This window comes from Hippopotamus amphibius, chromosome 9, assembly GCF_030028045.1.
Source record: "Hippopotamus amphibius kiboko isolate mHipAmp2 chromosome 9, mHipAmp2.hap2, whole genome shotgun sequence".
Lineage (NCBI taxonomy): Eukaryota > Metazoa > Chordata > Mammalia > Artiodactyla > Hippopotamidae > Hippopotamus > Hippopotamus amphibius.
This window is the reverse complement of record NC_080194.1, coordinates 100,866,886-100,894,821: the sequence shown is the minus strand read 5'-3', so window position 1 is coordinate 100,894,821 and position 27,936 is coordinate 100,866,886. Positions and strand designations below refer to the sequence as shown.

General features: G+C 37.9%; 1 protein-coding gene across 2 annotated transcripts in view; it reads left to right on the top strand.

Moving 5' to 3' along the window:
- DDX10 (DEAD-box helicase 10) overlaps positions 1-27,936 on the top strand; it is a 274,783-nt gene that overhangs the window by 243,773 nt on the left and 3,074 nt on the right. For both annotated transcript variants that reach the window (XM_057750938.1, XM_057750939.1), the window contains exon 17: positions 3,211-3,347. In XM_057750938.1, the coding sequence (XP_057606921.1) occupies positions 3,211-3,347 (137 nt within the window). The remainder of the gene's footprint in view (positions 1-3,210; positions 3,348-27,936) is intronic.

Genomic DNA, 27,936 nt, shown 5'->3' with positions numbered 1-27,936 from the left:
AGAGAACTGTGAAGTAGTCCAAAATACATGTTCTTGCAATCATGGAAGGAATGGTGAGAAAGAGGCATAAAAATATTTGAAGAAGTAATAGCCAAAAACTCCCCAAGTTTAGTGGAAAGCATTGGTAGATCCAAGAAGCTTGCAGAGCCCCAAGAAAGATGAATACAAAGAAAACCATTCTTAGATGCATCATAGTCTAACTGCTCTACGATAAAGAGAAAATTTTGAAAGCAGCCAGAGGAAAACGACACTTGTTGCTTACACTTCAAGGAAAAAACTGAAATTATTTCTTGCTAATGAAAAAATTCAGCCTTTTAAGAAAAAATCAGAATTTTGGAAAACTTATATCCACTAATAGCTTCCCAATACTTTGAAAGACATTTTAAAATGATATTGACCATGATATTAAGAAATATGATTTTAAAAAATACTGTATAATGAAATGTGTTAACATTTGAAGATCTGCATAAGGTAGATATGCATAATTTAGTGAACCAGTATGTTCCAAATGACCTATGCACAGTGTTATGAAATAATTAACTGGTAAAAGATACTTTCAAAGTGCAAAGTAGACCAATGGATTTTAATGTAACAGAGTACAGAAAGTTTATTGATAATGGCTTCAGATTCCACGTTGGAATTACTTTTTAAGAAACTACCACTCGGGACTTCCCTGGTGGCGCAGTGGTTAAGAATCTGCCTGTCAGTGCAGGGGTCATGGGTTTGAACCCTGGTCCGGGAAGATCCCACATGCCACAGAGCAACTAAGCCCGTGAGCCACAACTACAGAGCCTGCACTCTAGAACCCATGAGCCACAACTACTGAGCCCATGTGCTGCAACTACTGAAGCCCGCACGCCTACAGCCTGTGTTCCATAAGAAGAGAAGCCACTGCAATATGAAGCCCGCGCACCACAACAAAGAGTAGCCCCTGCTCGCCGCAACTAGAGAAAGCCCGTGCACGGCACGAAGACCCAACGCAACCAAAAATAAATAAATAACCATTAAAAAAGAAAAAGAGAAACTACCACTCATCAATGTTTATTCTAGTATCAAAGGAGAGTAACTGCACTTATCTAAAAGGCTATTAAATTACCTTTCCCTTTTCCAACTACCTATCTCTCAGAGACTGGATTTTCTTTGTATATTTCAACCAGAACAATGTATTGAATGCAGAAGCAGATGTGGGAATCCAGATATCTTCTTCTGAGCCAAACATTAAAGAGATTTGTAAAAATATAAAACAGAGTCCTTTTGTTTTGGGAATTGTAGCTATATTCATAAAAACACTGTTTATGTTAACATATATGTTAATATATAATGTAGAGTTTATTATTACTTTTAAGTTAATGAATTTTTAAAAATTCTGAGTTTTGACTTCTAATACAGTAAATAGCTATAGATATAATCCACATTAACAGACGCTGTTTGGAATCCTTCATATATTTAAATGTAAAGGTGCCAGGGAACCAAAAAAGCTTGAGAATTACTTGGTAATTCTCTGTCTCCACCTTTAGATAACAGATTCCTTTGAGAGCATCAGACTGGAAAATTGGAAATATCTTGTAGCCCAGTAGATTAGTGTTCTTCAGCATATGATGGTCAGTTTTTGTTGACATCCTTGATTATTTTCAAGGGGACAATGTACACTGTTGAGTGTACCACTTACAGCCTCTAATGGCAGCCTTTTCTTTTTCCCTTCTGATATGTGTTTCCAGACCTTTTAGTTTTAGCAGGGAATTTTACCAGGAAAGCAATAAAGGACTTTTTCAGTGGTGACTAATCCTTATTTTCTTTACTTCTTCCTCTTTTTGTTATGTTTGGAGGTTATCAAGGGAGAGCTGTTTAAAAAGTGTTGGCAGACTTCAGTAGAGGCCTGCACAGTCAATTGCTGTGCTATTCTGAGTTGTAAACAGTTTCTGGGAAACAGCATTAAGGATTTGAAGTCAAAGAATTATTGAAATTTGGGCTTCCCTGGTGGCACAGTGGTTAAGAATTGGCCTGCTAATGCAGGGAACACGGGTTCGAGACCTGGCCCAGAAAGATCCCACATACCGCGGAGCAAGTAAGCCTGTGCACCACAACTACTGAGCCTGCGCTCTAGAGCCTGCAAGACACAGTTACTGAGCCCACATTGCAACTACTGAAGCCTGTGTACCTAGAGCCCATCCTCAATAACAAGAGAAGGCACCACAATAAGAAGCCCTCACACTGCAATGAAGAGTAGCCCCCCACTCTCTGCAACTACAGAAAGCCTATGCACAGCAACAAAAACCCAGTGCAGCCAATAAATTAAAAAAAAAAATTAATTACTTAATTAAAAAAAAATCATTGAAGTTTGTCTCATACGGTGTGAAGAAGAATCATGAAGTGGGTAACTAAGAGAAATTCATCCAGAATTGTTTTTTAGTCCTGCTTACTGCTTATAATCTGTTAAATGCATGTGACAATGTTTGTTTGTCTTTCTTATCTAACAGGTGACAAAACCAATCTGCCAGGAGTAAACTTGTTATAAGGGATGTTCATTACATAAATGTATAGTAAATTTATTTTAACATTACGTTATTCTTCTGACAGAAATAAACCACCGCAAAACAAAAGTAAAGAAGCCTAACTACCTACCTACTTGCATGAAACTGAATAGTTCCCAACTTTCTGTGTCTTGGTGTTCCATCCTATTTTTTCATTGTTCTTAGTGACTTTGTACTTAATTCAAATTTAGAAGACCCCACACTGTTAATGAGCTCGTACAGATCTGATTGTTGTTTTAAGACTTATAGTGGTTATAAAATTTTCAGACAAATGCTTCTGTACTCCCTTTTATTGCCTTTTATATTTTTACCTAATATTTTTGGTAGTTTTGAGACTTGCATAGTGCACAGAAGCACCAAAGCAAATTTATTTTACCTTTGTTTCTTTGATAGTTGTTACATGGAAGTAATTAAACTGTCAAATTTTTCCCATATTGTGTTTAAGGGACTTAATAGTGATTTACTTTTTGAACTGTATTTTGTTTTACTTTTGAAATGACATGGATTTTCTTTCTCAGTGCAAATGATTATGGTTCTGAAAGACACAGAGGCTTTTACCAGAATAAAAGGCTTCTAATTTGAGGCTCTCAATTAGGGGTGTTTATTTGGGGCTAGAAATAAGACCTGATTATTTATCAGCTGTTTTCTTAAGTCACAATTTCCCTTGTGGTTTTTTTAGGCTACAGATGAAGAGGAAGCCTTTCTGGATTGGAGTGATGATGATGATGATGGATTTGATCCAAGTACACTTCCAGATCCAGATAAGTACAGAAGCTCTGAAGAATCAGAGAGTGAAGACGTGGAAAATAAAATTAGGTATGTTTTCATTGTTGGCAGCATTAAGAATATGGGTTTTCTCCTTTTAGTTCAAAAGATATGTGCAGACAAAACTCTCGTGCTCTTCTCATCATTTTAGGGGCCCTTCTACTGTGTCTGTAATTCCTGTTAACAGATATATGGGTGATGTAAAGGTTGTATGTTTTCCTTGGTCTATTCTTGTCTCTCTCTCTCTGAATCTTTTATGCTAAAGTGTTTGAAGCACTAGGGTATATTTAGTGCAAACAGAGGTAAGATTTTATTTTGATTCACTGTTGAGATTGTTAAAATTTATCTCTGAATTTTTTAAAAGGGCAGTTATACTCTCATTCTTTGATATAAAATTAAGAAATAAAATAATGGAAAACTTGTACATAAACAGTCTTTGACAAATTCTCTCAAATTAGAATCTGTTCATTTTAATGTGGATTTATTTGTTGCCATGCCAAAAACAAATGAAATGTAAGGAATTGAATGACTTGCTCAGCACTTGTTTTCAGAGTACTGTCTATTAGATTATATTGGGCTTCTATTGATTTAAAAGTTGAGAGTGTTGAACTGCATTGCCATTCTAAGTCAGTGAGCCTGTTTAGGCACAAGGGGGATGAAGTTAATATGCTTGAAGGGGAGAGGAAGCTTGTTAGGACCCCTCACGTGCCAGCCTAAGGAGTTTGGAGTTGGAAAAATAGGCCACAGCTTTAACTAAGAGCATTATGAAAAGGTCTCAGAATGATTGTCCCCTTAGGAGAGAAATGCTATAGAGAGATCATTTGAGTTACTGTTCATTTTAATCTTGTGCTCATTTAAACATAGAATTATTTTTAATAGTAAAAATGACATCCAAAATGCAGTCTTCCCATGTGATGCCAGAAACTTGAGACATTTGCTATCAGACAAGTAGGTATTGGACATAATAACTTCACTACCACAAGAAGCACCACAGGTGAAAATAATTTATTAGGATTTAGAAAAAATATATAAATGATAAGGGTTAAATAATTTAGGTCCAGGGCATAATTATATTCTGCTTCAGAAAGTTTCTTGGTGCACGTGTCCTGACCTTGATGAACTATTAGTATGGTTAAGTTTATTGCCCTTTTTATTCTTATATAAATGTCCCTGTTTCAGAGTAGTTTATGGGATCTTCATTTCGATAAATGTTCTCTAACTTACTTAACACATATGACTTTATGTCATTAACTTCCAAATGCTCTGTGCAATTTTACTCTCTGAAGGGAACTTTAATTGGTTCTTACAGTTTGTTATTTTGCCATATTTTCCACATCTGTCTAACATACCTTTAAAACATAGAGCCAGCCTTTGAAATCATTGGTAAGATGTCAGCAGTCTTTCTGTACCTGATTCATAAGGATTTTTTTTTTTTAACATTTTTTATGATAGTTTCTGGGTCGTCCTTAATCTACACAGCAGACATTTTGCTTCATTCTTTTGGCATTTCTTACCCTCATAGTGACATTTCCCTGCTACCACCTAGTTAACACAACTTGTTCTCTAATAGTTTCACATGTTTCATCCTCTTAATTGCATGTAAATGCTTAGTAGCTAGAAACTCCTTCTTTTTATATCAACACTTTCAGCTCTAGCCTCTACTCATCTCCCCAGCATAATATCATAGGCACAGAGAAAGGCCCTGAAATACTTGTATTGATTAATAGATTGATGAAGGAGATTTATAGAGTAAAAGAGAGAAGTGTAAAGCAACTATATAATTGGTCCTAATAGCTTAAATGATACAAGAGATGGCAGAATAGATGGTCGGAGAATTGGAAGAAGCCAAGTTCGGATAGCGTAATGGTGATGGACAAGACAGTAGGAGTACCTTGAGAGATGCCAAGGCATCTTAACTCAGTGACAAGGGCTCAGATGGGAAATATTTAAGCATTAGATGAAAATTAAAATAGTTTTAAGTTCAGGCATAACTAGTAACTACATTAGCAGGGATTGAAGGGAATTGGTAAGCTTGTCTTAGGCTGAAGAAAAATTATCTCGTTGAAAAGAATATCACCAAGGACTTTATTCCTTTGGTGCATTTAGGGGCTTCCTAGCAGTTTCGTCTTTTGTTATGAGCACAGTGATTATCTAGTCCAACCCCCTCCTCTTATAGGGGAAAAAACCAAGCCTTCAAGGGATAAAATAATTTGTCTGTGATCACAGTACAAGTTAAGGATAGATCATTGTTATCTGCCTGAACCGGATTGATTCCTTGGGTCTGGTACTCCAGTCAAGTTACATAGAACTGCTCTGACATTAGGAGAGGTGGCTCAGGAAAACTACCTCAGGACAGATTTAATGTCATTTGGCTGAAGACATGATCCATGTGTCACAGGAAGGGGGACCCTTCCAGAGCCCAAGAGGGGGCTCTTGTCTAACACTCGGAAATGAATTGTCCGAGGAGATACAAGTGCTGACAAACAAGAAACTGTATTGGGAAGGGGCGTCCAGGCAGAGAGCAGGAGGGTGAGGGAACCGAGGAGAACTGCTTTGCCACGTGGCTCACAGACTCGGATTTTATGGTGATGGGGTGGGTTTCCGGGTTGTCTCTGGCCAATCACTCTGAATCGGGGTCCTTTCCGGTGATGCACGCATCGCTTAGCCTAGATGGACTCTGGCGAGGAGGATTCTGGGAGACGGGTAGGACATGTGGACAGTTGTCTCCTCTCTCCTTTGACCTTTCCTGTATTCTTCCGGTTGGTGGTGGCTCATTAGTTCCGAGTTCCTTACCAGGATTTCCTATCATAAGCTAACCCATGCAGATTGTTACTGTCTGCCTGGCCAGGGTGGGTGGTCTCAGCCTGTGTTTTCCCTGACACATGGGCTAACTGAAGGGTAGATTTGACTAGCCCATGGTTTCCCAGCCTCAGCATTATTGACATTCTCGCCCAGATGATTTTTTTTTTTTGCCTGTGTCTTTTTTTTTTTTAACTTTTTATTTTTTTATTTTTTACAATAAACTGCATATATTTAGAGTGTACAATTTGGTATCCCAGTCTCCCAATTCGTTCCCCTCCCAACCCTCCCCACTTTCCCCACTTGGTGTCCATAGGTTTCTTCTCTATATCTATGTCTCTATTTCTGCCTTGCAAACCAGTTGATTTGTACCATTTTTCTATACGCCACATATGTGTGTTAATATACAACATTTGTTTTGCTCTTTCTGACTCACTTCACTCTGTATGACAGTGTCTAGGTCCATCCATGTCTCTAAAAATGTCCCAGTTTCATTGCTTTTTACAGCTGAGTAATATTCCATTGTATGTATGTACCACATCTTCTTTATCCATTCATCTGTTGATGGACATTTAGGTTGCTTCCATGTCCTGGCTATTGTAAATAGAGCTGTAATGAACATTGGAGTGCATGTGCCTTTTTGAATGACGGTGTTCTCTGGGTATATGCCCAGCAGTGGGATTACTGGGTCATATGGTAGTTCTGTTTTTAGTTTTGCAAGGAACCTCCATATTGTTCTCCATAGTGGCTGTATCAATTTACATTCCTACCAGCAATGCAAGAGCGTTCCTTTTTCTCCACACCCTCTCCAGCATTTACTGTTTGTAGATTTTCTGAGGATGCCCATTCTAACTGGTGTGAGGTGATACCTCATTGTCATTTTGATTTGCATTTCTCTAATAATTAGTGATGTTGAGCAGCTTTTCATGTGCCTCTTGGCCATCCGTATGTCTTCTTTGGAGAAATGCCTATTTAGGTCTTCTGCCCATTTTTTGATTGGGTTGTTTGTTTTTCTGATATTGAGCTGGATGAACTGTTTATATATTTTGGAGATTAATCCTTTGTCTGTTGATTCATTTGCAAATATTTTCTCCCATTCAGAGGGTTGTCTTTTTGTCTTGCTTCTAGTTTCCTTTGCTGTGCAGAAGCTTTGAAGTTTCATTAGGTCCCACTTATTTACTTTTGTTTTTATTTCCATTATTCTAGGGGGTGGGTCAAAAAAGATCTTGCTGTTATTTACATCGAAGAGTGTTCTTCCTATGTTTTCCTCAAAGAGTTTTATAGTGTCTGGCCTTACATTTAGGTCTTTTATCCATTTTGAGTTTATTTTTGTGTATGGTGTTAGGAAGTTTTCTAATTTCATTCTTTTACATGTAGCTGACCAGTTTTCCCAGCACCACTTATTGAAGAGGCTGCCTTTTCTCCATTGTATATCCTTGCCTCCTTTGTCATAGGTTAGTTGATTGTAGTTTATCTCTGGGCTTTCTATCCTGTTCCATTCATCTATATTTCTGTTTTTGTGCCAGTACCATACAGTCTTGATCACTGTAGACTTGTAGTATAGCCTGAAGTCAGGAAGCCTGATTCCCCATCCCTGTCTTTCCTTCTCAAGATTGCTTTGGCTATTTGGGATCTTTTGCATTTCCATACAAATCAAAATTTCTTGTTCTAGTTCTGTGAAAAATGCCATTGGTAATTTGATTGGGATTGCATTGAATCTGTAAATTGCTTTCGGTAATATAGTCATTTTCACAATGTTGATTCTTCCAATCCAAGAACATAGTATGTCCCTCCATCTGTTTCTGCCTTCTTTGATTTCTTTCATTAGTGTCTTATACTTTTCTGAGTACAGGTCTTTTACCTCCTTGGTTAGGTTTATTCCTAGGTATTTTACCTTTTGTTGCAGTGGTGAATGGGATTGTTTCCTTAATTTCTCTTTCTGATCTTTCATTGTTGGTGTATAGAAATGCAAGAGATTTCTGTGTGTTAATTTTGCATCCTGCAACTTTACTAAATTCATTGATTAAGTCGAGTAGTTTTCTGGTGGCATCTTTAGGATTGTCTGTGTATAGTATCATGTCATCTGCGAACAGTGACAGTTTTACTTCTTCATTTCTAATTTGGATTCCTTTTATTTCTTTTTCTTCTCTGATTGCTGTGGCAAGGACTTCCAAAACTATGTTGAATAGTAGTGACGAGAGTGGACCTCCTTGTCTTGTTCCTGATCTTAGAGGGAGTGCTTGCAGTTTTTCACCATTGAGAATGATGTTTGCTGTGGGTTTGTCATATATAGCCTTTATTATGTTGAGGTAGGTTCCCTCTGTGCCCACTTTCTGGAGAGTTTTTATCATAAATGGGTGTTGAATTTTGTCAAAAGCTTTTTCTGCATCTATTGAGATGATCATGTGGTCTTTATCCTTCAACTTGTTAATATGGTGTATCACATTGATTGATTTGCGTATATTGAAGAATCCTTGCATTCCAGGAATAAACCCCACTTGATCATGGTGTATGATCCTTTTAATGTGTTGTTGGATTCTGTTGGCTAGTATTCTGTTGAGGATTTTTGCATCTAAATTCATCAGTGATATTGGTCTGTAATTTTCTTTTTTTGTAGCATCTTTGTCTGGTTTTGGTATCAGGGTGATGGTGGCTTCATAAAATGAGTTTGGGATTGTTCCTTCCTCTGCAATGTTTTGGAAGAGTTTGAGAAGGATGGGTGTTAGCTCTTCTTGAAATGTTTGATCAAGTTCACCTGTGAATCCATTTGGTCCTGGACTTTTGTTTGTTGGGAGATTTTTAATCACAGTTTCAATTTCATGACTTGTGATTAGTCTGTTCATATTTTCTCTGTCTTCCTGATTCAGTCTTGGAAGGTTGTACTTTTCTAAGAATCTGTCCATTTCATCCAGGTTGTCTGTTTTATTGGCATATAGTTGCTTGTAGTAGTCTCTTATGGTGCTTTTTATTTCTGCGGTGTCCATTGTAACTTCTGTTTCATTTCTAATTTTATTGATTTGAGTCCTCTCCCTCTTTTTTTTGATGAGTCTTGCTAGAGGTTTATCAATTTTATTGACCTTCTCAAAGAACCAGCTTTTAGTTTTATTGATTTTTGCTATTGTTTTCTTTGTCTCTATTTCATTTATTTCTGCTCTGATCTTTATGATTTCTCTCCATCTACTCACTTTGGGATTTCTTTGCTCTTCTTTCTCTAGTTTCTTTAGGTGTAAGTTTAGATTGTTTATTTGGGATTTTTCTTGTTTCTTGAGGTAGGATTGTATCTCTATAAACTTCCCTCTTAGAACGGCCTTTCCTGCATCCCACAGGTTTTGGATCATTGTGTTTTCATTGTCATTTGTCTCTAGGAATTTTTTGATTTCCTCTTTGATTTCTTCAGTGATCTCTTGGTTATTTAGTAGCATATTGTTTAGCCTCCATGTGTTTATGTTTTTTACAGTTTTTTTCCTGTAATTGATTTCTAATCTCATAGCGTTGTGGTCAGAAAAGATGCTTGATACAATTTCAATTTTGTTGAATTTACCAAGGCTTGATTTATGACCCAAAATGTGATCTATTCTGGAGAATGTTCCATGTGCACTTGAGAAGGTGTAATCTGCTGTTTTTGGATGTAATGTCCTATAGATATCTATTAAATCCAGCTGATTTCTTGTGTCATTTAAAGCTTGTGTTTCCTTATTAATTTTCTGTGTGGATGATCTGTCCATTGGTGTAAGTGGGGTGTTAAAGTCCCCCACTATGATTGTGTTACTGTCGATTTCCTCTTTCATAGTTGTTAGCATTTGCCTTATGTATTGAGGTGCTCCTATATTGGGTGCATATATATTTATAATTGTTATCTCTTCTTCTTGGATTGATCCCTCAATCTTTATGTAGTGTCCTTTCTTGCCTCTTGTAATATTTTTTATTTTAAAGTCTATTTTATCTGATATGAGTATCGCTACTCCAGCTTTCTTTTGATTTCCATTTGCATGGAATATCTCTTTCCATCCCCTCACTTTCAGTCTGTATGTGTCCCTAGGTCTGAAGTGGGTCTCTTTGAGACAGCCTATATATGGGTCTTGTTTTTGTATCCATTCAGCCAGTGTGTGTCTTTTGGTTGGTGCATTTAGTCCATTTACATTCAAAGTGATTATCAATATATATGTTTCTATTACCATTTTCTTAATTGTTTCGTTTTTGTTTCTGTAGGTCCTTTTCTTCTCTTATGTTTCCCGCTTAGAGAGGTTCCTTTAGCATTTGTTGTAAGGCTGGTTTGGTGGTGCTGAATTCTCTTAGCTGTTGCTTATCTGTAAAGCTTTTGATTTCTCCCTCAAATCTGAATGAGATCCTTGCTGGGTAGAGTATTCTTGGTTGCAGGTTCTTCTCTGTCATCACTTTAAATATATCATGCCACTCCCTTCTGGCTTGTAGAGTTTCTGCTGAGAAATCAGCTGTTAACGTATGGGAGTTCCCTTGTATGTTTTTTGTCGTTTTTCCCTTGTTGCTTTTAATAACTTTTCTCTGTCTTTAATTTTTGTCAATTTGACTACTGTATGTCTTGGTGTGTTTCTCCTTGGGTTTATCCTGCCTGGGACTCTCTGCACTTCCTGGACTTGGGTAGCTCTTTCCTTTCCCATGTTAGGTAAGTTTTCAATTATAATCTCTTCCAGTATTTTCTCAGGTCCTTTCTCTCTCTCTTCTCCTTCTGGAACCCCTATAATGTGAATGTTTGTGCATTTAACATTGTCCCAGAGGTCTCTTAGGCTGTCTTCAGTTCTTTTCATTCTTTTTTCTTTATTCTTTTCCGCATCAGTGGTTATCACCATTCTGTCTTCCAGCTCACTTATTCGTCCTTCTGCCTCAGTTAATCTGCTATTGGTTCCTTCTAGTGTATTTTTCATTTCAGTTATTGTGTTGCATATCTCTGTTTGTTCTTTAATTCTTCTAGGTCTTTGGTAAACTTTTCTTGCAACTTTTCGATCTTTGCATCCAGTCTTTTTTCAAAGTCCTGGATCATCTTCACTATCATTATTCTGAATTCTTTTTCCGGAAGAGTGCCTATCTCCTCTTCATTTAGTTGTTTTTCTGGGGTTTTATCTTGTCCCTTCATCTAGTACAAAGTCTTTTGCCTTTTCATTTTCTCTGTCTTTCTGTGGCTGTGATTTTCAGCTCCACCAGATGAAGTACTGCTGATACTGCTTGATTCTGCTGTCTGCCCTCTTGTGGAGGAAGCTGTCTAGGAGGCTCATGGGTGCTTCCTAATGGGAGGGACTGATGGTGGGTTGGGCTGGGTGGGTGGAGCTCAGTAAAACTTTAATCTGATTTGGTGGGTGGAGCTCAGTGACACTTTAATCTGCTTGTCTGCCAATGGGTGGGGCTGTGTTCCCACCCTGGTGGTCCTTTGGCCTGAGGTGACCCAGCACTGGAGCTCACAGGCTCTTTGGTGGAGCTAATGGTGGACTCTGGAAGGGCTCACGCCAATGAGCACTTCTCAGAACCCCTGCTGCCAATGCCCCTGTCTCCTCGGTGAGCCACAGCTGTCCCCCACCTCTGCAGGCCACCCTCCAACACCAGCAGGTAGATCTGGTTCAGTCTCCTATGGGGTCACTGCTCCTTCCCCCTGGGTTCTGGTGAGCACACTTTTTTGTGTGCCCTCCAAGAGTGGAGTCTCTGTTTCCCCCAGCCCTGTGGAGGTCCTGCAATCAAATCCCACTGGCTTTCAGATTCTGAGTCTCTGGGGATTCCTCCTCCCGTTGCTGGACTGCCAGGTTAGGAAGCCTGACATGGGGCTCAGAGCCGTCAGGACTTCTGCGGTGTAACTGTTCTCCAGCTTGTGAGTCACCCACCCAGCATTTATGGGATTTGATTTTAACGCAATTGCACCCCTCCTACCATCTCATTGTGGCTTCTCCTTTGTCTCTGGATGTGGGGTGGTTTTTTTGGTGAGTTCCAGTGTCTTTCTGTTGATGGTTGTTCAGCAGTTAGTTGTAATTCCGGTGCTCTTGCAAGAGGAAGTGATCGCACATCCTCCTACTCTGCCATCTTGATTCTTCTCTCCCCAGATGATTCTTTATTTTGGGGGGTTTGATATGGTTGTAGACTATTTAGCATAATTGTCTACCATTAGCACCACCCCAGTTGGGATAAACAGAAATACCCTCAGACATTGCCAGCTGTCCTTTGGGGAGCAAAATCTCTCACAGTTGAGAACCACTGGACTAGACCCAGGGTGGCAGAACTATTACTAGTGCTTAATTGCCCCATCCTTTGTCCAAGACAGGCTTTGTCTGTATTCCTTTCCATTTAGTCCTAGCAGTCCTTCTCAAACAGGGTCCACCAATCAATTGGGATTGGTACATAAGATAAAACCTGTTTTGTACTAGAAGGCAGGATTTAGGGTAAATTACAAGTAATAGTCTACATGTGAAATTTCTATTTATACTCTAATTTCCCCTTCTCTCTTGAAATTACCTCAATGGCACTGAATAAAGATATATGTAAATTAAAACCACATTGTTTTGGGTAAGAAGAGATACACTTATTCACAAGTAAATTCACGTACACTAGAATTTTGACAGTAGTAATTGCTTCTGCTACGTATAGTAATAGCACCAATACTATCTTCCTGTATTGTTCTAGTTCTGCTACATCTTTTTTTCTTTGCCTGTCATCAACATGACTGAATGCTAAGATTTTGTGATGTTAGCTTTAGATGAACCTCCTGGCTTGTTCACAGATTTTATTTGGTGCACTGTTTCTAGCTTCTGCTCTGTAATTGTAGGAACAGCTCTTGTTCCAGTCTCTTGGTCATCCTCACTCTGCCAGTAGGTTATTCTCTGGATATTAATTTAGCATTTTCAGATATGAGCTTGTATGGGACTAGATATACCAATTAGAAAGTGGCTGTTAGTTCCAAACCAACTAGTATGAGCTAATTTCTTTGAAAGTTTTTCTGTGTTTCTTTTTCCTTCACTTTGGTGATACCCATAGGTATTCAGCACAAGTAAGACATTTGTCTCTCTTCATGGAGGGACACTTAGTCAGTAGGATATAGGCAAAGGAGAGCCATATTTAGTGGAGAACGACTGAACTTGGGGTCAGTTATTCCTCTTCAGGGAGGTCTGGTAGGATTTTAAAGAGTTTTGTACCTCTGTCCTCCTCCTCAGCTCAGTATATAGCTACAGTAGAATTTAAACTCTCCTTAATCCTCAGTAGCATTATCAGAATTGTCATCTCTAACACTAAGGTTCAAAAGATATTCTGATATATAAGATTCAACTCCTTTAAGTTAGCATGATAAAGAGAAATATCTTGCTTATAATATGGTCCCAGGGACAATGAAAATTATACGACCCTGAGTTCCTTTTAAGGAACTTTAAGAATGCTGCCATTAATAGCTCCACTTATCCTCAGAAACAGAGCTATGAAGTAGGGGGAGTGGGTAATCTACTCATAGTAGAGAAGGATGTTGGATGGTTAGTCAGCAGCAGATGCTTGAACTCCATTGGAAGCTCTAGCTTTTGTGCGCTATTTTTGAAAGTAGGTATAGAAGGGAGAGCTTGCTTTAATGCTCTCTGCCTTCTTTTCTCATCTTCTGTCTTACAAGTTGGTCCAGGCTGTGTTTTACTCTGTGGCTTTCATTTCTGGTTCCTTGTGTGGAGTTAGCATAGGTAGAATTAATACAAGATGTTGGGACTCGTTATTATTATTGTTGTTGTTATTAAAATAGAGACAGAAAAATTTGGCAGGAAACCTAGCTCTTCGTTGCAGTGGCCTTTGTGACACCGGAGAATTCATCGGTCTGCTGGGAACTACACAGAATCATGTGTTCTTGTCTTCAGTGAGTTTTGATGTAGACTTTCATACCGTTTGAGGACATGAGACCTCAGATATTGCATGCAGTTATCTTTGTGCTCATAAGTGATTTTTCATTTCTTTATTTCCAAGTAGTCCCTACAGTAGAGTTAGTTATACTGCTTTCACAGTAAACATATTTTGACAAGCTTCTGTACCTGGTGCCAAGAGCTGGAGAAAGAACTTTCTGCATTATTTAAATCACATTCTGATTATTTAAGAGTTAAAAATATATACTTGATCTGTAGTCTGTGGCTTCTTGTCACATTTCCTCCATCCATTCTTTCAACTAAGAATTTCTTTAGTACCTGTCCTGTGCCAGGCATAGTGCAGGTACAGAGGATAAAGCATTAAGCAAGAAAAATGCCTTTCCTGCTTTCACAGAGCTTTTAGTTCAGTGGAGGTTACAGATGGATAAGGAAGTGATTACAAAGCAGCATGATGGTTCAGTACTGTGATTGGTGCCCTGGGGGAGGAGGGTGGAGAGAGGGGTGGGTGAGCATAGAAGTGATGGTCCTGTCAAACCAGAAACAGCTTCCTGAAGGGAGTGATGGCTAAGCTAAACCTGGAGCAAGTTTTAAGTTGTAAGAGAGCAGGGGGAAGGGTAAATGCCCTTCTAAAGAACATGGCCTTTGAAGTGAGACAAGTATCTTTAACCATATTCCAATTAAACTCTTCTTTCAATAAAAGTGTTCCTTTTAGCTGTGCCTCACAAGCTAAGCGAGATTTGGTTCTGAGCATGTAATATAAGATTAATTTTTGTATATCTAGTAGCATTCATCATGTTTGGCTTATGGCCATCTTCATGTGAATTGCTAATGATGTGAAAATTTGCAAAGTATTGAATACGATGAAAAAGAAGCAGCTGGATGTTCCAGATATTCATTATCCAGTCAAATTAAGTTTTTAATATTTATAATCTTAACCTTTTTCAAACAAAAAGGGAAAGAAGAAGGTTGTGGTTAGACTGTTACTGCATTGTATCAATCTTCTCTTCACAGACCTGGCTAAGGCAGATTGCTGTATAAAGAATTGTTATATGGTGGGGTATTTGGTGATTATTCTAGGTGGTATAAGACCACTCGCGTGTGTAATTTATACTGAGACTGTTGGCATAATTTAGATGTGAAAACCTCTATATGAATTGCTACTTTTTCCTGTACAGGGTGAATTTTCACATCTAATATAATTAGCTGTTCTTTTTTGCCTCGTCTGACACAGCTCTGAATGAAAAGGCTGATCAAGGATTTTTACCTGTTTTTCCAATTGTTTGGGGGTTTTGTTTTGTTTAAAAATCTGTTTCATATTGGTTTTCTGTTTTTGAGTGAAGTTGCCCATCTTTAAAAGTTACCTCTTACGTGAAGGAGATGAACCACTTTAATCTGTATGGTTTCTCCTAATGTTCTTGATAGCTCTCCAGTAAATTTTGCCCAGCAACTACTCTTCTAAGACTTTACAGTCAACTTTGTAATACGTGGAAGACTTTTCACCTGGAAAAGAAATATGTATGCATCAGAGATAAATTTGGGGGGAAAGAAAATTCCCAGAAAGCATTTTCCTTTCTTGACTGGCTTTGGTTGGGGCTGGTGTGGCACATTATGTATTTTATATTAATTGATGGAATCGGTGGTGCTAAATATAGGGGGTGATTTTTTGAGGGATTTTTCTTACTCAGAGTCTGGGTGATTGGTAAATAGGATTGGCTGTAGTTTTCACTTATTTGAACCACCGGTGAATCTAGTTGTGGGTGGTAGATGTGGAAAGAAGTTGGCTCAGCTTAATGACATATTGACTTTATTGTGCGCCTGCCTTTCTTTCCTTTTACTTTTTTTTAACTTCAGGAGATTCATCCCTGATTCCAATATGCCTAGCAGCTTTCAAGAGAAAATCTCAATCATCTCTTCTTTGTGAAATACAAAGTTCATGGCCTATCGAATTTCATAGAGCTTTTATCAGCACTTAACTTGAATTGTGAAAGACAAGAGGAGTTAATTTACTTAACTTTCTTTAAATTGTGTTCCTTTTGTCTTTCTCCCTTTTGCCATTGCCCTAAAACAAATCAAAAGCATATCCTGTGGGTAATAAAGCATGAATGGAGAAACTTCCAAGGCAGATTTTTGGGGTATCAGGCAATGGAGGGCGGTGGCGGGGGGCGGGGGGAGTGAGGTGGGAAGGCAGTATTATTTGTCTTGGGACTCTTAGGAGAAAGGTTGCTACCCATTGATGACAGAAGGCATTTTCTGGGGCGAGGGTTGGGATGAGGAAAACATATTTTGAGAAGTTTGGGGTTTAGGAAGCTCCCAGCTTGACCTTACTTGAAGTCTCAGGTTTCTACTGTGCTTTCTACTTCTTGTAATTTAGCCACCCTTTGAATAACTGTCACGCAGTGCCAGTGGTGGGTTTGTCATGTTTCAGAAGTGCTAGGATTTCTAAGAAGATGGATGAATGGCTCAGGATGCTGTGAGGCCAAGATGAACCATCTAGCAAGGGTGATGAAACATCTGGTAGGGTTCTCTTGGCTGCTGCCCTGATTATGGTGCGTGGCAGCTGTGCTTTCACTGCAAAGACTGTTGAAAATGACACTCTCAAGATCAGCCTTGAGAATGGCACCACGCTTTTGTTTTTCATCTCACATTGCTCCATGTAGAATGCATTAATACCTAATGACTATATTACATCAGTTATGCCATAATTTCCTCACCCATTCCTCTTTTAGAATTTTAGGTTGTACCCATGCTTAGTTGTTTGGCTCTTGTTGTTTGATTTTGTTTTCTTTTGTTTTTGCTATTGTAAGTAATTTTTTAATGGGTGACTTAGTTGAACATTGGATTTTCTCTCTCAAAATCATTTGAAGGACTAATGAAGAGTAAGACTAAACTGTAAAACTTAATTTTGCCAGATAGCTGGAACTTTGGGGACATGATTGGGTAGGTGATGACCTTGAATATTAAAAACTAATCAGTGAAAGTAGTTTGAGGAGAAAAGCTAATGTGCTTTTGGGGAGCAGAAATGTTTTACATACAGATTAGTAGCAAGAAAAATCCATAATATAAACCCAACTTGTATGAGTGTTTAAATATTTTTTTTAATCTGGGAAAAGAGAAATCATTATGTGTGTCTTCTAAATTGCTGTAGAGCATAGATTCATAAGCTGGACTCTATGGGTGAACTTTAGGGGAATCGCAAACATCTTGAAATTGTCTGCAAAGTGACGGTGCAGGTATGTAGGCAGCACAGACTCCTGTGCCTTTTATCCGGGAAAGGGGTCGCAAATTTCCATCAGATTCTTAAGTGGGTTTGTAAATCAAAAAAATAGAGATTGGGGGAGCCAAAACGTTTTGCCTATCGCGAATGATGCTTGTGCTGTTTAGAAGGAAACATGTACGCGGATCAGCAGTGTGGTTTCAGTCCCGCGCCTGCTGTTGCCTTCTTACAGCCCCCAGCCGTGGCAGAGTATTAGAATTCTGATCTAAGAGGATGTCTCCTGCTCTTGCAGTTATGTTTGTAATGAATGCTGAGCCAGGCAATCTTTTCTTTGACTAAATTTTTTTACAAATCCGTTCCTAGTACTGAGCAGCTGGAAAAGACACATTAAAGACATGATACGTTTTCAGTTCCGTTTCTGTATGCGGTAGCCTTCACCATCAGAAGGAAGCTGGGCAGATTTTATGGAATGTGCTGCAGTAATTAATCTTCATTAGGACTGTTGCCATGGCCTTGTAAATGAAAATTTATGATAAGGGGAAGAGTCTTTGGCACAACATATTTGAATACCAGAGTGCCAGTACTTAAGCATAGGTATAAAAGATCTCTGAGAATTTTATAATGGTCCCAAGGTCATTTATTATTAGCTTAAAATTCTTTAAGAAAAAGTCCAACGTACATTTACTGATATGAATGCAAGAAGTAGGGTTTTATACAAATACAGGCACAAACTGGACATTCAGATGCTGAACTCTTGGTAGCTTTCCATACACAATTTGGCAGCATGTTGTGAAAGGACACCCAAGGGTTTCTGTGTGAGTGAATATTCCATTCTCCACCACAGTCCTCAGCATCCTTGAAGCTGGGTCAGTCTGCAATTTCACCTGATTTCTTTCCTTTGCATTCCAAAAAAGAGAGAGAAAAAAGGACAAGGTTGAAAAGCTGCATAGACACTGTAGTAAAGGGAGTGTGCTTTCTTCCAGTGGCCCCTTGTCCTGGCTTTTGTTAGATTTCTGAATAGACTTGTACAGTGATGTCGTTCCTCCATTTTACGATGTAACACACACCAACTTGCACAGCCCTCATTGTGCATGAACAAACACAGCCACTGCAGAAGTTAGGAGCTCTTACATATGGCATCATGACACTTTCTGGCTGCACGGTCTCTTCCAGTGTCAGGCGTACAGAATCCCTGGTGATTCTGGTTGCCATTTCATAACTTAATCATTGGAACTGCTTGCCCCAGTGTCCTTGGAAGTTTAGTGCTCACTCTGTGACATTGTGTTTCTGTAAAGCCCTGCATACACCGGGGAAGAAGTTGAAAGATCTTCCCAGCAAATCTTTTTTTCTATGGTGCCTTGGCCACAATATCAGACAGCACTTGGAACACTCTTGAAGCTTGGAGTAACAGTTCCGAGCTCAGCATCCTTGTAGCCCGGGGAATGTGGTTTCCAGGTTACAGAAGACGTTCTGATCTCTTGTACTGGAGTTTATTCACACATTATTTGTTTAAAGTATGCTGTTTAACAGTTGGTAGTCTTCCTATTCATGGCAGGTACTAATGATTACATTCATCTTGTTGGAATGTCCCATCCTTTTCTACATCTATTTATACTGTTGACTAAAGCTTCCTAAGGGCCAGAGAGAGAATTTATAAAAATCAAGCCAAATAAGACCTGGTAGTTTCCGCTACATGAAAAAATATTATATCAAGGAGTCCGGCTTTCTCCTTTTGCCTTTCTTTATCAATACATGGGAATTTAAACTCGTCTGTTCCTGGAAGAATGGTCTCAGAAGCATCTGTACTACAACAATAGTTGCTTGAGCAGATGTAAGATATGCATTACATGAGGTTCTGTGAACCAAGCGAGTGAATGACTTACCCACATGCACCACTGCATGTAGTTTGGGAACATGGATCTACTTTCCATATCCTAAACTTGGCAACATGTGGAGAAGTAGGAGTTTTGTGAAATTAAGTTTTTGTTAGAACAAAGGCAGGCTTCTTCGCCCTGTAGGAAAATTGTGACTTTTGGAGTCAGATAGACCTAAGTTTGAATATTACTTTCTTTTACAAGTTGTGGGCCATGGACAAGTTAAATTACTTAACCTCTCTGACCCTCAGTTTTCTTCATCAGTCAAATGACAATACTTCTTATCTTGCATGGTTACTGTGAAGATCTCAGTAAGATAAAAAGAAAGTAGAGTATGATATGTAATAGTCATTAATATATGATAATCATTTTAATTACTAAAAGCAAAACTGTGGCAGGAGTTTTTAAATGAGTATATACATTTACAAGAATAGAATGTTTTCAGGGATATAGACTTTCCATTTTCTTCCTCATCAAAATCATTATCATTCATTAAGTCCCAGATACAGAAGATGGCAGGCACTGTATTCAAAGAGTCTGCAAAACTGTCCTACACACTAGGTTGAATTGATGCATGATATACTGAAAATAATGTCATTAACATTGTATTCAACGTATCCTACATAGGGTGTGCCTATGTAGGGTGTACCTACATAAGTGTGCCTATGTAGAGTGTGCCTACATAGGGTGTACCTACGTAGGGTGTGCCTACATAGGATGTACGTGGAGGAGTGCATAGTGCTACGGGGCACCTAAGAGGGCACAATCTAGACTAGGATGGTCTGGGAAGATTTTCCAGAGCTGAGTCAGGAGAAGGAGGGGAACGAATGACAATTATTTACAGAGGCACTAGGAAGACTTAGATGGGTTTGAGAGAGATTAGTGATGAAATGATCAATTAAATTAAGGATATAAAGAAGAAGAAGTGGTTAAAGAATGACTTCCAGGCTTTTAGTAGGGGTATTACTGTTCAGTCAGAAGGAAAATATAGGAGGAAGAATAGATTTGGGGAAAACATGTAGTAGTTAGGGGCATATTGAGTTTGTAGTGCCTTTGAAAATGTAGGTGGAAATATCCAGGATCGAGTTGAGTATGCTGATCTGGTGGTGCATATTTTATGTCATCAGCATTGTGGAAGATAGTTGAAATACTGCACTGCATGAGAATACTCAGAATGAATATGTAAAATGAGAATAGTAAAGGGCCAAGGATGGAACCTAGAAACGTAGACAGTTAGGTAATGATGACAGAGGAAGAGGAAACTAAGATACCTTTAGGGAGATAGTAGTTAACCAGTAAGTACCTAAAAGTCTAGATGATTGCCCGTTACCTTTCATATGGAAGCTGCAGTAATGGTAAAATTTTAACTGCTGACTGAGTGTTAACAGAAGTCATGTGTTTGGGAAAATGAGTTACTGAATTTAGCCATAACATGACCATTTATGGCCATTACAGAGGATTGAGTAGAGTTCCCTGTGCTATACAGTAACTCCTTATTAGGTGTCTATTTTATATATAGTAGTGTTCATATGTCAATCCCAATCTTCCAATTTATCCAGTACCCCCCACCCCCAGCCCCTGGTAACCAACCATAAGTTTATTTTCTACATCTGTAACTCTGTTTCGGTTTTGTAGATAAGTTCATTTGTACCCCTTTTTTTACATTCCACATATAAGAAATATCATGTGATAGTTGTCGTTCTTTGTCTGATTTCACTCAGTATGATAATCTCTAGGTACATCCATGTTGCTCCAAATGGCATTATTTCATTCTTTTTTATGGGTGAGTAATATTCTGTCGTATATGTGTACCACATCTTCTTTATACATTCCTCTGTTGATGGACATTTAGGTTGCTTCCATGTCCTGGCTATTGTAAATAGTGCTGCAGTGAACATTGGGGTTTATGTAGCTTTTCGAATTATGATTTTCTATGGATATATGCCCAGGGGTGGGATTGCTGGATCATATGGTAGCTCTGTTCTTAGTTTTTTAAGGAATATCCATACTGTTCTCCATAATGGCTGTACCAGTTTATATTCCCATCAACAGCGTAGAGGGTTCCCTTTTCTCCACACCCTCTCCAGCATTTATTGTTTGTAGATTTTTTGATGATGCCCATTCTAACCAGTGTGAGGTGATAACTCATTATAGTTTTGATTTGCATTTCTCTAATAATTATTGATGTTGAGCATATTTTCATGTGCTTCTTAGCCATCTGTATATCTTCTTTGGAGAAATGTCTATTTAGATCTTCTGCCCATTTTTTGATTTTTTTTTTATTGAGTTTCATGAGCTGTTTATAGATTTTGGAGGTTAATCCCATGTTGGTTGCTTCCTTTGCAAATATTTTCTCCTATTCTGAGGGTTGTCTTTTTGTTTTGTTTATGGTTTCCTTTACTGTGCCAAAGCTTTTAAGTTTCATTAGGTCCCATTTGTTTATTTTTGTTTTTATTTTCATTACTCTAGGAGGTGGATCGAAAAAGATCTTGGTGTGATTTATGTCAGAGATTGTTCTACCTTTGTTTTCCTCTTAAGAGTTTTATAGTATCCAGCCTTACATTTAGGTCTTTAATCCATTTTGAGTTTATTTGGGTGTATGGTGTTTAGGAGTGTTCTAATTTCATTCTTTTACATGTAGCTGTCCAGTTTTCCCAGCACCACCTAATGAAGAGACTGTCTTTTCTCTGTTGTATATTCTCCTTCTTCTTTTTTAAGTCTTTATTGAATTTGTTACAATATTGCTTCTGATTTATGTTTTGGTTTTTTTGACTGCGAGGCATGTGGGATCTTAGCTCCCCAACCAGGGGTTGAACCCTCACCCCCTGCATTGAAAGGTGAATTCTTAACTAGTGGACCATGAGGGAAGTCCCCTCCATTGTATACTCTTGCCTCCTTTGTCGTAGGTTAGGTAACCATAGGTACATGGGTTTATCTCTGGACTTTCTGTTCTGTTCCATTAATTATATTTTTTTTGTGTGCCAGTACCATACTGTTTTGATTACTGTAGCTTTGTAATATAGTGTGAAGTCAGGGAATCTGATTCCTCCAGGTTCATTTTTCTTTCTCAAGATTGCTTTGGTCTTTTCTGTTTCCATACATACTGTAAATTTTTTTGTTCTAATTCTGTGAAAAATGCAGTTAGTAATTTGATAGGGATTGCATTGAATCTGTAGATTGCTTTGGGTAGTATAGTCATTTTCACAGTGTTGATTCTTCCAATCCAAGAACATGGTATATCTCCCCAATCTGTTTGTGTCATCTTTTGTTTCTTTCATATATACTTTTATTTCTTTCATATATATATATCTTACAGTTTTCTGAGTACAGGTCTTTTGCCTCCTCGGGTAGGTTTATTATTAGGTATTTTATTCTTTTTGTTGCGATGGTAAACAGGATTGTTTCCTTGATTTCTCTTTCTGATCTTTTGTTGTTAGTGTATAGGAATGCAAGAGATTTCTGTGCATTAATTTTGTATCCTGCAACTTTACCAAATTCATTGATGAGCTCTAGTAGTTTACTGGTAGCATCTTTAGGGTTTTTTATGTATAGTATCATGTCATCTGCAACAGTTTTACTTCTTTTTTTCTGATTTGGATTCCTTTTATTTCTTTTTCTTCTCTGATTGCTGTGGCTAAAGCTTCCAAAACTATGTTGAATAAGAGTGGTGAGAGTGGACACCTTTGTCTTGTTCCTGATCTTAGAGGAAATGCTTTCAGTTTTTACCATTGAGAATGATGTTTGCCATATATGGCCTTTATTATGTTGAGGGTAGTTTCCCTCTATGCCCACTTTCTGGAGAGTTTTTATCATAAATGTGTGTTGAATTTTTTCAAAAACTTTTTCTGCATCTATTGAGATGATCATATGGTTTTTATTCTTCAATTTGTTGATGTGGTGTATCACACTGATTGATTTGTGGGCATTAAAAAAATCCTTGCATCCTTAGGACAAATCCCACTTGATCATGGTATATGATCCTTTTGATGTGTTGTTGGATTCAGTTTGCTAGCATTTTGTTGGGGATTTTTGCATCTGTGTTCATCAGTAATACTGACCTATAATTGTCTTTTTTTGTGATATCTTTGTCTGGTTTTGGTATTAGGATGATGGTGGCCTTGTAGAATGAGCTTGGGAGTGTTCCTTTCTCTACAGTTTTTTGGAAGATTTTGAGAAGGGTAGGTGTTAACTCTTCTGTGTTTGATAGAATTTGCCTGTGAAATCATCTGATCCTGGACTTGTGTTTGTTGGTATATTTTTAATCACAGTTTCAATTTCAGTACTTGTGATTGGTCTGTTCATATTTTCTGTTTCTTCCTGGTTTATTCTGGACGGTTGTACCTTTCTAAGAATTTGTTTATTTCTTCTAGGTTGTCCATTTTATTGGCATTTACTTGCTTGTAGTAGTCTCTTACAATCCTTTGTATTTCCCTGCTCTCCATTGTAACTTCTCATTTTTTATTTCTAATTTTATTGATGAGTCCCTTTCCATTTTTTCTTTATGAGTCTGGCTAAAGGTTTATCAATTTTGTTTTTCTTCTCAAAGAACCAGGTTTTAGTTTCATTGATCTTTGGTATTATTTTCTTTGTCTCTATTTCATTTATTTCTGCTCTGATCTTTATGATTTTTTTCCTCTACTAACTTTGGGTTTTGTTTGTTCTTTCTCTAGTTGCTTTAGGTGAAGGGTAGGTTGTTTCTTTGAAATATTTCTTCTTTCTTGAGGAAAGATTGTATTACTATAAGCTTCCCTCTTAGAACTGCTTTTGCTGCAACCTGTAGGTTTTGAATTGTTGTGTTTTGTCATTTGTATCTAGGTTTTTGTTTTTACTTTGATTTCTTCAGTGATCCACTGATTTTTTTTCTTTTTTATACAAATGAGCTAATTTTTATTTTATTTGAAAAAATTTTTTTACTTTTTATTGGAGTATACTTGCTTCACAGTATTGTGTTAGTTTCTGCCGTACAACAAAGTGAATCAGCTATATGTATACATATATCCCCATATCCCCTCCCTCTTGAGCCTCCCTCCCGCCCTCCCTATCCCACCCCTTTAGGTCTTCACAAAGCATCAAGCTGATCTCCCTGTGCTCTGTAGCAGCTTCCCACTAGCTGTCTGTTTTACATTTGGTAGTGTATATATGTCAATGCTACTAGAGGGTATGGAGAAAAGGGTACCCTCCTGCACTGTTGGTTGGAATGTAAATTGATACAGCCACTATGGAAAACAGTATGGCGGTTCCTTAAAAAACTAAAAATAGAGCATATGACCCAGCAATCCCACTACTGGGCATATACCCAGAGAAAACCATAATTCAAAAAGATACATGTACCACAGTGTTCATTGCAACATTATTTACAATACTCAGGACATGGAAGCAACCTAAATGTCCATCAACAGATGAATGGATAAAGAAGATGTGGCACATATATACACTGATTGTTTAGTAACATATTGTTTGTGCTTTTTACAGTTTTTTTTTCAATTGTTTTCTAATCTCACAGCTTTTGTGGTTGGAAAAGATGATTGATATGATTTCACTTTTCTTAAATTTGCTGATGCTTGATTTGTGACCTAAGATGTGATCTATCCTGGAGAATGTTATGTGTGCAGTTGAGGAGAAAATGTATTCTGCTGCTTTCTGAGATATTTTTTGATTTCTCTCTCTCTCTTTTTTTTTGTTTGTTTGTTTTTTTGACCCATTGGTTGTTCAGGACTATGTTGTTTAATTTCCACATATTGTGAATTTTTGAATTTTCTTGTAATTAATTTCTAGTTTCATACCAATAGGTTGATAAAAGTACTTGGTATGATTTCAGTCTACTTAAATTGCTAAGTTTTGTTTTTTGACTTATCAATTGGTTGATCCTGGAGAATGTTCTGAGTGTGCTTGAGAAGAATGGGTATTCTGTTGCTGTTGCGCAGAATGTCTTGTATATGTCTGTGAAATACCTTTGATCTAAAGTGTAGTTCCAGTCCAACATTTTCTTTTTGATTTTTTGTCTGAATGATCTAGCCATTGTTGAAAGTGGTATACTAAATCCCCTGCTCTTATTGTATTGTTATCTATTTCTGTATTCACATCTGTTAGTATTTAATATTTTGTGGTGCTCCAGTGTTTGGTCTATATCTTCTTAATGAATTGACCTCTTTGTCATTATATAAAGATTTTGTTTGTCTCTTGTTACTATTTTTAACTGAACGTATATTTTGTCTGATATAAGTTTAGCTACCTCTGCTCTCTTTTGTTTTCTACCTTTATGGAATATCTTTTTCCTGCCCTTCATTTTGACACTGTGTTTTTAAAGCTGAATTGAGTTTCTTGTAGGCAGCATATAGTTGGGTCTTATCCATCCAGCCACTCTCTGCCTTTTGATTGGAGAATTTAATACATTGACATTTAGAATAATTATTGATAGGTAAGGAATTACTGTCAATACATTATTACTAATGCCATTGTATTGTTTTCTGGGAGTTTATTGTTCCCTTGTTCCTTTTTTCCCTCTCTCTTGCTACCTTCCTTTGTGAATTAATGATTTCTTGTAGTGGTGTGCTTTGATTCTGTCTTCTTTCATCTTTTGTGAACCTGCTGTAGGTTTTTGCTTTGTGGTTCCCATGAAACTTACATAAGACATTTTATGTATATAATAGTCAATTTTACACTGAAAACAGCTTATTTTAATCACATACAAAATCTCTGCCCTTTTAGTCCCCTCTTCCTATGCTTTTGATGTCACAGTTTGCCTCCTTTATATTGTATATTTATTAACCTGTATTGTAGCCTATAGTTATTTTTAATATTCTTGTCCTTTAACCTTTATACTAAATGTTGAACATATCACCATATTACAGTAGTAGCATGTTCTGAATTTAAGTATATAGTTACCTTTACTGGTGTCTTGGATACTTTCATCTACTAAATAGTGTCATTTGATTTAACTTGAACTCTTTCCAACATTCTTATTTTGTTGTTGTTGTTGTTGTTGTTGTTGTTGTTGTTAAGGCAGGTCTAGTGGTGATGGATTCCTTCAGCCTTTGTTTGTCTGGGATAGTCTTTATCTCTCCTTCATTTCTGAAGGACAACTTTGCCAGATAGAGTACAGTCTTCCCTTTGTATCTGTGGCTTCCACATCCACATTTGATGAACTGTGCATCAAAAATACTCAAGGAAAAAAAATTCCAGAAAGTTCCAAAAACCAAAGGTTGAATTTGCTGTGCACCAGCAACTATTTACATAGTATTTATGTTGTATTAGGTATTAAAAGTAGTCTAGGTATGATTTAAAGCATATGGTAGGTTGTGAGTAGGTTATATGCAAATACTACACCATTTTATATAGGTAATTGAGCATCTGCAGATTTTGGTATCCCCGGGGGGAAGGAAGGGGGTCCTGAAACCAATTCCCCATGAATTCTGAGGGATGACTGTATTCTTGGTTGGTAGGTTTTTTCCTTTCAACACTTTTATAAATATCATGACATTCCTCTTTGGCCTGTAAAGTTTCTGCTGAGAAATACACTAATAGTCTTACAGGAATTCCCTTGTAAGCTACAAGTTTCCCTTTTTTTGTTGCTTTTAAGAGTCAGTCTTTTTCTTTGATTTTTGACAATTGTATTATAATATGTCTGGGAGGAGATCTCTTTAAGTTGAGTTTGTTTGATACCCATGAGCTTCATGAACTTGCACATCCAAATCTATGATTTGTGCATCCAAAGCTATGATTTCTTTAAATAAGTTTTCTTATCCCTTCTTCCTCCTCTTCCTCTGGGATTCCAATAATTCAGAAGTTGTTTCTTTTGAGAGTTTACCATAGCTCACATAGGCTTTTCTCACTCTTTCCTCATCAAACTAGGTGTCTTCTAATTCTTTCTTCTCTCTGATCCATTTGCTATTCATCCTCTCTTTTGAGGTTTTCATTTCATTCACTGTATTATTCAATTCCAGAATTTCTGTTTGCTACTTTTTATTTTATTCTTTGTTGAATTACTCATTTTGTTCATATATTGTTTTCTTCACTTTGTTGGATTTTATTTCTATGTTTTCTTGCACCTCATTGAGCTTCCTTATATGAGTATTTTGAGTTTTTTATCCAGTAAACTGTAGATTTTCATGTCTTTGTGATCAGTTTTTGGAAGATTATTGTTATCCTTTGGTGGTGTCTTGTTTCCTTGATTTTTCATGTTTCAAGATTTGTGTTGCTGTCCTCACATTTGCAGTAGCAGTCATCTCCTCCAGTCTTTATTGGGTTCCTTTGGGAGAGAAATGCCGTCTGTGAGCCCCTCTTAGGGATTCTGAGGCTTTCTCAGACTTTCTTTAGATATGCCTGCTCCGTGCTTCTTGCTCCCTTTTGTGGCAGTATTCTTAAGCTTGTGTACCTCCTCTTAATTCTGCAGTGCACCATGCTGAATACTGAGAGCTTTCCTCTTGTTTTCCCACGGGTGATACTAAAGCTGAAGCTTGTGGCCTCTCCCTGACCCCCAGATTTGGATCATGCTCACTAGCTGTCTGCCAAAGCTCACCCTCACCACCAGTATTAGGAGCACTTACAGCGAGCTGGGTGCAGGGTGGACGGGGTGCGGGTGAGCACTTGGGGTGCCCACGGGCTAGTTGGAAGGATCTACGTGCAAAGCACCTCCAATAGTTCATGGGTGAGCTCCTTGATGGAATTCATGATATAGTTAGTAGGACTCATGTCCTTTTAATTCCCTCTGAGAGAGTTCTATCTGCCACTCTCCCAGCCTCTCCTCCGCTCCACCCCCGCACCATGCAGCTCATTATTTAGTACTTCTGGATAGGGTGAGAGAGAAATGGGGAGGCAGTTTTGTATAGTTGGAGAAGCTGTGCACTCACTCGTATGTTCTCACTTTCCCCCATGGGAAGAATCACAGGCCAAGAAGATCTTTCTTGGCC